The following is a 14789-nucleotide window of genomic DNA, read 5'->3' as shown; positions in this document are numbered from 1 at the left end:
CCAGTCGTTCGGTCGATTCATCGCGTCGCCGGGCAGCTTCGTCCTCGCTGTCATCCGGTTTGGGGCTGCCATAAGAGGAGCCGGTCAGTCTAGACGGAAGCGGGCCTCTGTTACCGTCTCGAGTGGAGGGTAGTCGAGGCCGTACCTCGAACGGAAGTAGACCCCGTCCGCGATGAGGGCTAGGAACGCCTCTTATAATGCCGCTCGATACGAAACAATATCAGAATTCAGGATTCTCTCGACTCCATTTCTATCGGCCAGGAATGAGAACAGCTCTCTGTCCGCTTATGCTTATGTGATTTTTTCTGGGCGAATATAATATGAAGGCACAGCCTCTGGGATGGCGCGTTCCTATTCCGATTGACGCGCGTATTCCGGGACGCTTTATATTGCTTCAAAGCAAGATAGGCACTTCCTCGTTTGACGCAGACTCGGTAGCTGTTATACTTACCATTAAAATAACTGGATTGTTTTGATTCATTTCTGTCTAACGACAAGGGTAGTATTTTCCACATCGGTAGGCCTACCGCGTCGAGACGTGGGCTATCAGGTCCAAGTTGGCAGTTCGATCACGTGTCACCGTCATTGAACGGTAAACGACTCGCGGCGTGGCCAAAAATCTACTCTTTCACTGGACCTAGGGGTCGGTTCTGCCTTCCGATCGACTTCCAAGGTTCGCCCCGGTGCTCTGCCCTCATCGACCGGATGCTGATATTGGGATTCGCCTTTCGTTCTAACAGAAATCAGGGACAGTGACGCCTGAGGATCCCGATCTTGAATCGGTTCTGTCAGCGCTCACTGACTGAGTCTGATCGGGGAAGCTCGCCGAGGAAAGCAGGACAGATCCTCTGATCTTAGTTCCACGGCGTGTGGCATGAATGAATCGGGATATAGTGCCGGCCCGCCGTTCAGTAGACTGGGGGATTCCTGCGTCGGACTCTTTATCAGGAAAGATTTGGAGAAGCAACGATAGTCATGCTCATCGGAGGATTCTTCGTCATCGCCGATTTCGAAAGACGGTTATGGCTCTACTACAATATCCCTATGCCGGAATAGACTGCAAACCTGGAAACATCTCCCGACAGTTCTCCCCCGTCTGGATCAGGGAGCGTGAACATTCCGGTATAGCGGCGAGCGATTCTGAGCGATCAAGGAATTTCAAACGGGGGCTCTATACGACCATCCTGCCGGACCCTGACAGAGGCGCTTAAGACCCAGAATGTGTATTGATCAGTCGATCCTACTCTAAGGGCCTCCTGACTGGATCCAGATCCAGATCGACTATCTGCTATGGATCAAGCCTCTGGCACAGTGACTCCCCGGGGTCCGCCTTCGAATTCTCCCATTCTCCATCCCTGTTTCAGCTCACAATAGTCGGTTTAGATTTTGGATTGAGCCCAGCTCCTTGGAAGATATATTAAAAGCCCACCTTGGGATAAATTCCCACCCTCCATCGTATTGGTCAGTGAAAAACCCGTCTCCGGTGCAATCGCACGACGCAGCGTAAGGTCTCGACGTATACCTATCATGAGGCATGATCTCACCCGCCGTACGATAGTGATCAATGTCACACGAATGCGAATATCTAACCTCTACCCTGCTCGAATCTTTACTCGTGGTATGATAGATGCGGTCGACGTCGATCCCTGCTCGGAATCATCGTCGACCCCTATCAGTAGTCGCATTCATCAGTCGCTGCCAAGAGGAACGCAGCCAGCCTCCAGAGGGATTCCCTCCTCCTAAGCCCTCTCCGACGTCCTGCCTGTGTGTTCGAGTTTCGTGTAGCTTTCTCAAAGGCTATACTCGGAGTGGTCGTGTCGTGCGAACAGCTAAGGTGCTTGATTCGAACCATGATTCGTGACTTACCAAATTGAAAGGCAGGCTCGGCTCGACAAAATTGAGGTAAGAGTATAAGAGATTCTTCATGATATCGGCTCTACGGCCTCGACCAGTCCTCAAGCGTTTGCTGGCTAGCTCCAGCGAAGAGCCCAGAGATGGAAGGAACGACGGAATACTGACAGATCTGAGTGAGCAAGGAATCGTCAATCGAATATATACATCGGTATATAAATAGAAGTATGCATCCCGACTCCCGACGTTGCGCGAACCGGCTTTGGGCGTCGAGAGGGGATTCGACGGAGTGGGGGAGTCGATCGGAGGTCGGAAAAAACAATTCAAGCTGATCGAAAATGGCAAGACACCCTCCGCACACGAGATCCAAGGCAACCTGACATTATTCGAAACGCTGCGGGTAGTAAAGATGACTGCTTGCGGAGCAGTAAGAAAAGACTATTATAGGATGAAGCGCCGTCGGTCGCCCCTGTTGTTAGGGATGAGTGTACCGAGGGGATCCAAACGAGCATCCATTCGGCGATTTCACTGAATCATTGGTTCAGGCGCCCAGCTTCGGCCATGCCCCTCTCTCATAAAAAAGATCCCATGATCCGCTGTGTTATGCTATCTATGGCAGATCCTCCCATCCGGAAGCCGACTGGAGGACCGAAAAGTTTCGCGCCCTCGATTGGGCGATTGGGCACCGAAGTCGGGCTCTGGAGAAATATCGCAGAAGAATATGAATCCAGTGGCTCCGAAGCGAATCGTTCCGATCATGCGTTCATCATCAGGCTCAGGAAGAGGAGTGCCGTTCCGTTGATTCGAGTGAGTGTTCGAGGGTGACCTCCAGCGTATCAGAGCCCGAACGAATGCCGGCGCGGTTGCCTCACCATGTCGATACAAACCTCCATGAGAGCTGAGCAGACAGCGGAACAATAACTCGAATTTCGAGCTATCCGCCTCATGCTCGCTTATTCTCAGACATTCCATCCAACACTAAATCGCGGTCCGATGACAATCGCGTATTATAGCGCGTATCGTATGAGCTCAGTGCGGGCGACGCATATCATCCCCAGATGGGAATGAGACGGTCAAATCGAGGCTTGAGCAAGTTATTCAGAAAATCCCTCCTCACCTCACAAGGGTATGCCTTCCGAAAATCCGCAAAATTTTAGATTCGCGGATCTCGGATTTTCCGTCAAGTGCGAAAATGCTCGGAGATATTTGAAACTGCCGAGGCGAATGATATTCCATCATGAGAGACCATGAGCGACAATCCAGGAGACGGGCATGTCCATCGAGTTTTAGAACTCCCGAAGCTTTGTCTGATGTTGCAAATTGCAATCTTCTAGAGATGTGAATTCTAGAAGAGTGAGCTCCATAGGTCTTGAAATCATGAGGGGAAGCGAAGAACTACGGACTTCGAATCGGATACACACAATTTTACTTTACGACCACGTACTTTCATCAAGTATATCACAAGGTTGAGTTACGACTATGGGAGATCGAGGAAGCGCTACCAGCCGGCTTCGAATGCCTTCTTGAGCATGAAGATATCATCTAACGTTTCGGCTTTGTGACTGACACGATTCTCGCCCGAGACATGTCGCAGTACACTGAAAACCCTTCGGCTTGTATAGATGCGGGCGGGATTGTTTTCAATATCGCGCGACAGTTTCCCAGGAGATACCCGTAGCTTCCGCAAGCTTTGAAAAAAACGAGTTCTCTGCTCAGACTATTTTCGCCAGGGCGACTCCTGCTCCCTCTGTCAGACACGATTGCCGACGAAGCCGCGAAAATCGAATCCCATGAAACCGAAGACTCTATCCCAAGTACGATCTCCGGGGAAGTTGCTGCGTCGTCATCCCCAATTTTTCTCAGGGTAAGCAGAATCAACCCATCCGAGGCAGGCCCCTGATTGATTTCGCGTTCCAGTGCGAAGTCGTACTCTGAGTTCTCAAGGATCGCGAGCACGGTGGATAATACGGTCCGACGTTTGTTCAGTTCGTGTAGGAGAGCTCTAAGCCGAGCTTCGGCTAAGATTGACTGAGATGTCGTCAGCTCTTGGATAAGAAGCGTGAATATTTTATTGGCGTGAGAGTGTTGCTTATTTAAAGGGAGACAAACCCCTAGCTATACAGTGAAAGCTCGTTATAACGACCCCCATTACAACGAACTTCTCGGTACAACGAACAAGGAATTTCTCCTGCTTCGGCCAGCTCGCCATAGGGATAGTGCTGAGCGGCATTCGTTACAGCGAAATTTCGGTACAACGAACCAGTTTCGTCGGTCCCTTCGTGTTCGTAGTAACGAGCTTCTACTGTATTCTCCAATGCGGAAGCGTTTTGAGCGCTGATTAGCGTTCCTTGTAAAGACATCACGTTGTCTAGATCAGGATGGATACGTAAGGCCCTTTCAATCATGACAACTGCCGAATACCAGCGAGTTTTGGGATCCAGAATAGGTCGTAGTTCGACTCCATAGTACCCTTCTCGCGAAGTCACCCGACGAATCTCCTCCATGAGGTTCGTCTTCTTTTTGAAGCTCCGGACGGTCTTCCGGAGACGATCTACTACATCGCTAAGGAAAGGAGTGGCCTCCTCCTCTGCATTAGTCTGAGATTCGGCTTCATTTTCGGTGTCTGAGCCCACTTCCCCTTCGGTTTGCCATCTCTCGTCATAGTCTGTCTCCCCCTTGTCTCGAGACGTCGAGAATCGCCACTTCGAAGGCCAATGCCTTCTCAACCTGAATGACTTTCCTCGCTACCAGATCGAGCCCGTGTGCGAAGCATTTCTGCGTCTGCACGCCCAGGATGTCAACCGCACGGAGCACCTTACTGGCTCCGTACGTGGCTGCCGCATGACGTTGCTCAACAGGGGACCCACATGCTGAAGTCTTTCTTCAAATAGACCGCTGAGGTACGCTCCGGTTGCTCGGCTGTTCACTCTCACGAGTCCGAGAGCGGCTATTTCGAATTTCCAATGATGGCCGTTCCATGGTGGACGTTCACGGAGAGATAGCGATCGGAGCCCACAGCGGTAGCTCCATCAAATGATATAGACACTCTGCCACCTGGGGAGCGAAATAATTCATCTCGTGGCTCAGAGAGAATGGGGCTTTTATTTATACCCGAGAATCTAAAAACATGTGATTTGTCACCGAGGAATTGTCTGGAGCGAACCTAAAGAACAAATACCCTCAAGTTTCTCATGTAGATGGTTTCGTAGTTTCTCGGCATCTTCATGATACTTTGTCAGCGTGGATCCAGATTTGGGAAGGGGGGGATCGCTTGGATACGCGCGGCTGAAGAGACGTCTGAGGACGGACGACTCGACGATTTGATTCATGCTAATATTGGACTCGCAGATTAACCTAAAAGCATCGTTTCGAACACTATGCTGACGTTCAATGGATCGGTGTAGAAGCACCTGTCTTTTCTCCTTGGTGGAGGTTCCTCGGAAGATGTAGGGGGTTGCCAATTGGGCACGATGTTCCACAAGATTCGCAGGTCGCACGCCAATTAGATGACTTAGACTTTCGACACGCAGCGGCCCACGCTCGTGAAGCGATCGCTATGAGAATAATTCTCGCGTCGCTGATTGTCTCGTCGAAGCGACGTGACACCTGCAGCGAAGAAAAAATATGTGCTCTGTACACAAACAGGCCTTCAATTCTGAACGGAGATAGCTACTGAGAGCCCGTGGAGATGATATATGAATACAGAATTGAATTCGGAATATACTACGATTCATTGATGCATTACTAGGCGGATCTTGCGGACCCCAATCCGGATAGGGCTCGCGGATCCTGGGGATCCGGATCCGCATAGATCTTGCGGATCTCCGCGGAGTCGCATTCGCGGATCCGATCCGTGGGGAGGCCTACACAGGGGCAAATGTGGAGGGAGGAGTTGGGTAGAAAAGTCCCCTCGGATACCGAGCACACGAATATGACGAGCATTCATTCGACTGGTATTTACTCTCGAATTCTCTCTAAAAATAAACGTCAGCATCATCAGGAAAGTCTCCTCAGTGAATCGAGGTCCGAGACCGTGCATCGCAGTCGAATGGTCGATAGACGAACGGTATTTTTTGGTCCGTATTCAATACACGATTGTTATTGCTGTGTCGCGGAAAAAAATCGCCGATGACACGGCAAGATGGCGGTGAAAGTGCGGAAAATCGCGGTAGGTCACAAAAGCTCGAAATCGCGGTTAAGCGCGCAACTCCCTCCAACTTCGCAGAAAGAGCGGCCCCTCAGAAGACACGTGCTTTGCAACCGTATCCCAGCTGTGTTTTCAAACTCGTGATCAAACTCAAGCCCGAGTTGGGGGCTCTCCGAGTCCCGTCGAAGGTCGGAGCTCATTCGAATGCATAGACTCAAATCTATGATCAAAATGCGTTTTCTCTGCTTCTCCGAGGCAAATTGAAAACAAGCTCTGCGAGTGATAAAAATCGCGGAAATCGCCGGAAACGGACGAAGATCGCGGTTTCCGGGATTTTTCTACAGCCCTGACGATTGCCTATGTCTCAAGCGTGACGGCCGTTATCCTTAGGTACTCGAGTGATGCCTGAGCTCCTCTGAATATTCTCGAGCTAGACTCGACGGCCGAAGTTCAGAGCCGAAGGCCTCTACAGAACTTCTCCCAGTTGAACAGAGCTCGTTCGAGTGAAAAAGACCTGGAAGTGAAATGGGAATTGCGCTCCGAGAGCTCAGCGTGCCGGACTTTCCCGTGCGATTGTGACGCGAGCCAGTGGCTCACTGCAAGCTCGCATATTGTATCCCCCTTCTAATAAACATCCGTCATGTGGTTGAAGAAAAACTACGGATCGTCCGCGGGCCCATCTTCCTGAATTTTAGGAGATGCCACGTCGCAAGGCTCCCAGACTGCAAACGTCGCGTTGACCTCTATGGAACAGGACATACTCCAGCTAGACGAGACGAGGATGAAGTTGACGAAACTCTCGAGAATGAATACGGAAGGAGGAGCGGGTGACCTCACGAGTCTGTTGAGCTATTGATAACACACACCGAATATTTTTGGATGATCTCCACTCATCGAGAAGTTCCTCTGTTCCAGGAGCGAATGCGATATTGCTCCGCAGATACAGCAAGAACCGTCTCCCGATATCCATTCCCGAACGTATTGATAGGATCTCTCTTCCGATGCTCCGGCGGAGAACCGTGCGCAGCCTCGTGATCCGGAATTCATAGCCCGACTCGATACTGCTAAACTTTCCCGAAGAATAATATGAACTGCGCAATTCACAGCGGCTTTCAGGGTGGGGCTCATGCGGGAGATCCACCTGCTACCATTCGTGTTCGCGCCAGCTACCGACAGCCGGCCGGCACGGGGGACCGGGATCGGGTCTCGCGTATGAACCTCGTGGATCCTTCAGCGCTACGTCCAGCTGTACTTTACAGTGCATTCTTCCTCCCTCGTGTCTGATTCATTATCAGGGACTGGGTGGCGGCAGACAAAACTCCGAACAGATGAGGACGATGGGGGCCCCTAATAAATACAAGCTAGAAGACTGGACCGCGAAACTCATCTACCCTGAAGATGACAGGAAGTGGTCTGTAGAGTCAGGAGGAGGGATTTTTCCATTAGGTTCTTGTTGCGCTCCCAGGACTGTCTCCAGTCATGAGAGCAATCCTCCATCTGAATTCGAGTGGAGAGGGAATCTCGCTTCCACCTGGCGCAATCGAATCCGATATTGATCGCCTCCCTGTACAGATCTGGAGTATCTGTGAGACACTTTCTGGCTTCGGTGAGCGTCAAGTCTCAGCCCAGCCGAGCCCGGCCCTCCGAGAATACAGCAAGGGAGGGAAGGTCTCCTGGGCGACATCTGAAATGAAATGAAATGATTTCCCTCCCTATCCCGAAGCCGAGGAAGTCAACGTGAGGACCGGCTGCATAGAACGGCTTGAGTACAACTACATATGTCATCTCTAAGGATCGCCTCTTCATTGGGAGGCTTGTAGGCACTTGAATAAATCATTTATGAGAGTCAAGCTTGGAGGGGGGAACCGACCTCTCCTGGCCTGGGAGCTTCTCCGAGTGCCTATCCACGCTTCCGGAAAGTCGAGGGTGTCTGAATCAATTTCGCGAATAATATATTTTTTCTTCGGTAAATATCACATGGGGACCTCTTGCAACATACCGGGAGCGTGATTTTATGACGAGACGTTCCGAGATCCCGCTTCATATGAACATCATAATCTGTTTCGGGCCCGAATTCGAGCGATCAAATGATCTGATCTCCGAGACGCAAGGTCCTATCTCCATCTGGAGATAGGATCTGGAAGAGGGGAGATGTGACCTCCCCTTGCGAGTAGGGTTCAGGATGTCCTGTACGCAGTGCCTCGTTCGTTCGAGAGACACGCGGTCTCGTGTACTATCTCGTCGCCAGAGAACGGGTTCGCGGGCAACAACGCGGAGAACAGTCTCGTGAGCGAGAAGAGACTATCGCAGATCCTTGGGCGGAGCTCCTTGGCAGTCAGGTCAGCATTTACAGATTACGGAGGAGGGTGGCGAGGGAAGAGCGGAAGGCAAACATGAAGAGAGCTAGGGCAGACTTGACGGGGAGCCGGCGGAGCTCATTCATGAAGATAGCCCGCTCGCTAGGACTAAAAGAAATTGAATCGCGCAACGGCGACTTGGCGACCTCGCCGACTGGACAGCGAGCCCGGATGGAGCCCGAGGTCAGCTTGGACGATTCGAGTCCCCCGGGCTATTCTGTTTTCCATTCGACATTTCCGAGTCATGTGGGAGCAGTTCAGGGAAAACGCTCCGTCCGCGTGGCGTAGGGCGTTCGACACGACGCTGCCAAGTCTCGTGATTTTCATGAACATACTATAGACTATCGGACAGTGTTTCCCAAGAGCGGGGAAGTGGCCCACCGGTGGGTCACGGCGATTTCCCAGTGGGTCACGGGACTTCTGTACTCTTTCGTACTATCGATTCGGGACTCATAACGAAATGCATCGGAATGTGGATTCGGGCGAGGACTCCTCCGACCGAGAATTCGTGGATAAGGAGATGCTTCTCACGCTTCTTGCTCGTCCGCACGACTTGTATAGACGTAAGTGTGAAGCGCGGACTTTCGAGATTCGACATCCGCGTTCTACTTTCGCTCAAGGTTGATGTTTCGCAGCGCGGCCTGTTCAAATTCTTCGAATGCTTTCGGAAGTCGATGCGGTGGGTGGTGACAAATGAGAGAAATCATTATAAAGGCTCTTTAGTGAATATTGCGCCGAGTTCTTCCCTTGGTTATAAGCGCGATCGGTTCTGTTTGTTATAGCCGCTATTCCAGGGAGAGTGCACTTCCTTGTAACGTCCGAACACAGACTGGATTTTTCAGTCCTATCCGCGTCGGTATTTATTGATTCTGACTGCGAACGCCATAAGTCGAGATGAGAACTGTGGTTCTCACACTGTGTGTGCTTACCCACCGTGTCTGAAATCACTCTCGTGCAGGTAATCAGGATTGCGAGCCGTCTCTCGGGCGTTCCGCAATGAGCAACCCGAGGGAAAGAAAACACGCGCCGTTATTCCGAGATGTTCCTGAAGTTCGGCTCCATTGCGGTCGAGACCAACAGAAAAGAGACAGCACCTCTCTATCTCACTTGTCTCCAGGTCTTGCCGAATGAGTCCATGAGATCCCGCCGTCTCTAATATCCCTCGAAGTCGAAGCATCCTCAGGAGGCTGCACAGTGGTTCAGAGAAGGCTTCGAGCGGAAAAAACTGAAAATTCCAAGACGACTCGACGAAATCTGCCGAAATTCGAGCGAGGAAACCCCTCAGCCTCGATCATAATACGATGGACTCGGAAACTATCGAAGAATTGTTCCCCCTCCCCCTCTTCCCGGCAGAACACAGAATCGTTCGGATTTCGTGTCGGGTCCCCAGCATTCGAAGTACCGTGAGTCCCGAACGGCAGAGTGAAATCTCTTCTTCATGCCTTCCCCTGGCTACTCCACGATCATTCGTGAAAGACTCGAGCATAGAGTCTCCAGGATCGTGAGTCTCAGGCCTCTCCTCATCAGGAGGAAGCTCCCAATTACCGAAGAACGAAAGGATTTCAGAGAAGTTACTTCTCCGATGAGGGAAAGATCAAAATTGTCTGATCTTTCGCAGAGCTCTCAGCTACGCGTCAGCGACTTATTCAAGAGGTACAATACATATGTACATACATATATGAGAGATGTTTTGCTCAACCGGCTGAGAGCTCATCAAAGAAGCAGAAACATCCTCAATCCATTGTAGTTTTCTCTTATTCCTCTTTGCGCGGATGCTGTCCATGAAGGGATCGGAGTATTCCAGCCTGATGTGGATCATGTCGATACAGTAAAAGCTCGTTATAACGACCCCCATTACAGCGAATTTCTCGGTACAACGAACAAGGAATTTCTCCTGCTTTGGCCAGCTCGCGATAGGGATAGTGTTGAGTGGCATTCGTTACAGCGAAATTTCGGTGCAACGAACCAGTTTCGTCGGTCCCTTCGTGTTCGTAGTAACGAGCTTTTACTGTACCGTCATTGGTCGATCCGAATCCAGCTTTAACGACATCCGCCCAGAAACCTACTTGATCATATATCTCTTTCTAAATCATTTTCTCACGAGCTTCGCGCAGCTCGCGCAGCTGACTTCATAGTCTCCAGGTCGACCCTCCAATGTTTGAAATCTTGGTTGTACGCGACGTGGAGGAAGCATTCCATGGTAGATAGGCATTTCGCTTTTGTGCGGCGTACGGCCGGAACGGGACGGTGCGTCTCAGACCGGCCCGTAGGGATCCAGTGCGGCTCCGCGAGGCGCCGCCGCGGCGTATCGCGGCCGTGAAAAAAGGATTTTTCCGAACATCGGACATATTCCACGAGCTCCTCCATTGGAACGAGGAAGCAGCCCTGTCTTGCTGTACCTTTCCGAGAGAGTACTCCGTACTCGTTGAGCACCCCTTTCCAGCTTTCGAATGAGCGATTCTAGCGCTTCCTGACCCAGCATGTTCTTCTCGACCATTACTTGCTAGAATCAGACATTCGCTATAAGGATGCTTCCCAGCTCGGCCCTCTCGAAAGCCCCCTCGCAGGGTACACGTTTTGAAAGAGGTAGGATATCATGAATGGTACCGGAGAATCCGCAGGGCTCGGTGGTCGACGCGAACCCTGCTGGCTGCCCACCTCTAAACCGAAGTCAACCGATGGATCCCCGTCTCGCTTTGACAAGGGGTTCAAAATTGTCTTTCGAGCGAGCAACTTCTTCGGTTTGCGCGGCAGATTATCTCTGCGAAGAGATCGTCGACGTTACTCAATGGCTCCACTGGACTCTGTCTGGGATCGGCCCGATTGATTGTACCATTGATTTTACAGTCAAGGAAAGAGAAAGTGCACTTCTCTTTCGGTCGATCTGAAGTGTGATTGACTCAATCAGGGAGCCATAGGGTTCAATGCCTCTGGCTCCAAGCGTGGGTAGATTTAAGATGAGATCTCAGATTTCCCAGCCAATCGTGCATTGAAACAAGCCTCAGACGATAGGTCTGATATAGAGTGAGATGCTTCATGCGGCATGAAGCATCTCATGAAGCATGGGTGTAAATTTTTCGCGGAAAAAAATGGCCGAAATCGCGGACGGTCGCGGCAAGAAGTTCTCAGATCACAGAGTCGGTTTCGATGCTCAGAATTGTCACGGTAGAGTGAGATTGAGACTGGTAGGCGTAGCTACAACATGTCACCAGATATTCATGCGGTCTAGTCGAGTCCGCATGTGCTGCCCGGGTTAAGATCGGGGCAAGGACCCACGCAGAGCTCACAGAACCAAGATTGAGCTGATTCTGAAGGAAAATGCGCGGGATGATTGGCGAATCGCCCGTACGTTCTCAGTCTCCTTCTCGTCAGATCTTTATTTGCTGTCCGCTCCACAATTGCCACTTTCAGCCTCCCTGACGACAACATGAACTGCAAGGTCGAATATCTTAGCTTATTTACCTAGCGCTCCACAAACACCGTTAAAACATCCACAGCACGCCCAGAAGGTTGAAGGCATGTACGAATTGTCAGCGTGCGTCCACAACTCCTAAATGTTCGAGGAGTTTTGGTAAAGCATATTATAAATAGGTAGATTTGCCTCATGGATACTGCGTCGATCGTCCCTCAGCACGGCTGAGTACAAGCTGGACGATCTCTCCGCAGCCACGCTATTGACAGGAACGCTCAAACAAGAAATTTCTATTCGGGGTAGCTTCGGGAATCGTTTCTCGGCCGCGCGCCGAAAATCTACAGGATGGCCATCGGAGCTGAGCTCGTCCGTGGATGACAAGTACAATTCAAGTTCAGCTTTTGCCAAAGTGTCGTCGTCAAACCAAGGGATGCTATCGAATACAACTTCCGGATCCACGTTTGCGATCTGAGCATAGGAAACATCGAAAATCTGGCAAGAGTTGAAGAATTTCGTCGCTGGTTGGTTGAAACGAGTTGTCGGCTGCTCCGAGATATAGGAATTCAAGTTCACCAGAGATCTCTGTAAAGCCGTTTTGCCGCTTTGGTGATCGTCTGCTGATGCCGATATTTCGAGCCATTCAGCGAGCAACTTCAGCTCTCGAATGAGAAGGTGGGCTTTGACAGAGCTGGTCTCGTACTCCCTTAAGATGCTCATGAGATGTGGCGCGTATTTCTTGAGGCTTGTGAGATCGGCTTCGATCATGCGACAGCTGCTCAAGCTGATTATATTTGAGACCGTAAGGCTGGAACTCGCCTCAGCTTCCTCCTTGAAGAAGGTAATATAATCGTCCAGATGCGACTCGTGGTACATCGTGGCTCGAAAGCAAGTGTTCCACCTGGTTGAGACGGGGACTGTAGGGAGTGCCTCTGATCTCGTACTTGTAAAGCTCCTTGAGAACAGTTCCGCTCATGGTTTTGTGGTTCGTTGACTCTAGAACCACCGAATTCAGAAGCAAGTCTCATAGCTTGTGTCCAGGCTGAGACGGTGAACTTTCCGAACAATCAACGGCGAGCAAGTTGAAGATATACCGATCTTCAGGGTCCGTACTCTCGTCGCAGACTAGAGCAATAGACGAGGCGTTTCTAAGTAAAGTTTTCAGTTCCTTCAAATGTAGTTCGAAAATTTTCGGAAGGTAGTACTGTCGCAGGTTCCTTGACGTTGGAGTCGAACCAATCCCTGATAAATTAGCCTTGAGGTAAGATTTGAGAGCAGGCCTATCGATTACGTTGAGTGGGATGTTAGCACCGCAGAACCCCTTCACAAGACTCATGAGCTCCACTCTCCGTTGCATTCTCTGGTCGGTTTGCTTCTCGAACAAGTAGGAGACAGTTTCTTGAAGTTTCCGTTTCTTGTCGTTGGAGTCAACCTTACCCTCTGCTTTTCGCGAAGGAACAGCGCTGGCCAGGTGCTTCCTGCACGAGCTCATTCGCATATAATCTACGGGAACGTTGCAGCTACTGTGGAAAAGATGGTAACCCGACACATGGAAAACTCCTGGGTCGAACTGTTTTGCTCTCTTTTGAGGAGTCATTTTCTTCGGCAACTTTTTGGACGAAAACATTCTCGGACCTGACCGAGCGCGGCACGTGTTTCACCAGGCGGAAGCATGTAGACGTTGGTGTAACACTTTACATGCATGTTGACAGTTGGTGTAACACAGGCTGACGCTTGGTGTAGGCTTCCCTCGGGAAGGGTAATCATTTACCAGCGGAGGAATTCGAATGCCGCCCATCGGAAGCGAAACGGCATGTACATCTGTGTATAGCCGGGAGACCGCACCCTGGTCGACGGAGATCACGGTTTCGAGCTGATTCTGTTCCGCCAGAGCTCCCTGATCGAGGGGGAGTTATAAGAAAGCGTTAGCGATAAGGCTGTCATCGACGAAACTCCATAAATTCACCTCTTTCCTTCGGAAAATAGAGGTCGCGGAAGTCGCGGAAAATTTCACGTTTATCGCGGAAATCAGCCGAAATCACCAGAAATCGCGGTTTCCGCGACCTCCGCGACCTCCGCGACTTTCTCACAGCCCTACTGATGCCTCACATCAGTTCCTACATCGGGAACAGGGATACACCTAGAAGGGCCGCATGGACTTACTGTGAGGCTTCTCACAGAAGAATTTTTCTTGAGTCAGGGGGGGAAGAGCCCGTCCTCGGTGGCCTTTACACCAATGCAGAGTCTTGTCTCGGGATCCCGATAGAGCAAGGGTTCCCAACCGGGGTCCCGAGATCCGTCTCAGTGGGTCCCGGAAACGTCGTATGATTATCCTATGAGGTTTTACATAGGGAAGTATTCTCGGAAGTATCCTCGGAGTTCTTGGAGAAGACCTTGCCAGTCATGCCGCGAGATTTGTTTTCTGGGTCAGTCAAGCCTCCAAAACTGAGCGATTTGAAAAGGCATATGGACCGCGCAATGAGGAATCCGCTCCTCGCCGCCGATATGGGAGCCTTAGGCGACGGAATATCGTTCCCTCATTCCGACGCTTAAAACGATGTTGACGGGAACAATGCCAGGGAGAATCCAGCTGCTTGAAGTCGAACCTCGGAATCCTTCGAGCTATTCCGTCATTCGCTTCGCATTTCGCATCCCGCGACCTTACGAGTTCACAAGTGTCTCAAACCTTCGAAGAATACCGTCACCCTCGCGAGAAGGTTCCTCAGTTCCAGGAAGCCGTTCAAATAAATTAGGAATCCTCGAGTTGGAGATCTGCTATCAGAGCTGCTTCATCCAAAGAGGGTCATCGATTCACTCTTTGTTGTTCCAAGGTCTCCGGTGTTGCTTCTTGTCCAGCTCACCGAGCAATTGGAAACTCTTTGAGTGAACTGAACACAGAAGAGACAATTTCGAAGAAGAGGAACTGGAGTGATGACTACGTACGATTTGGTTTCACTTTGGTGATGGGTAGGGCTAGGCGTTTGTGGCGGCCGCCACATCCGCCATGGAGTCCGCGATTTTCGGC

At 50.9% G+C, this 14789-nt stretch overlaps 1 protein-coding gene across 1 annotated transcript; it reads right to left on the bottom strand.

Annotated features, from left to right (window-relative positions):
* Positions 1 to 11905: 11905 nt before the first annotated feature.
* Positions 11906 to 12640, bottom strand: LOC100897196 (uncharacterized). The gene has a single exon (XM_003741502.1). The coding sequence runs from the start codon at positions 12638 to 12640 to the stop codon at positions 11906 to 11908; it is 735 nt and encodes a 244-aa protein (XP_003741550.1).
* Positions 12641 to 14789: the final 2149 nt, after the last annotated feature.

Source organism: Galendromus occidentalis, unplaced genomic scaffold, assembly GCF_000255335.2.
Source record: "Galendromus occidentalis unplaced genomic scaffold, Mocc_1.1 scf7180000077183, whole genome shotgun sequence".
Classification (NCBI taxonomy): domain Eukaryota; kingdom Metazoa; phylum Arthropoda; class Arachnida; order Mesostigmata; family Phytoseiidae; genus Galendromus; species Galendromus occidentalis.
The sequence above is the reverse complement of the archived record's forward strand: the minus strand, read 5'-3'. Positions and strand labels throughout refer to the sequence as shown.

Bases quoted from the DNA above. Each gene is read 5' to 3' on its own strand.
- LOC100897196 (XM_003741502.1), bottom strand. From the start codon at position 12,640: ATGTACCACGAGTCGCATCTGGACGATTATATTACCTTCTTCAAGGAG.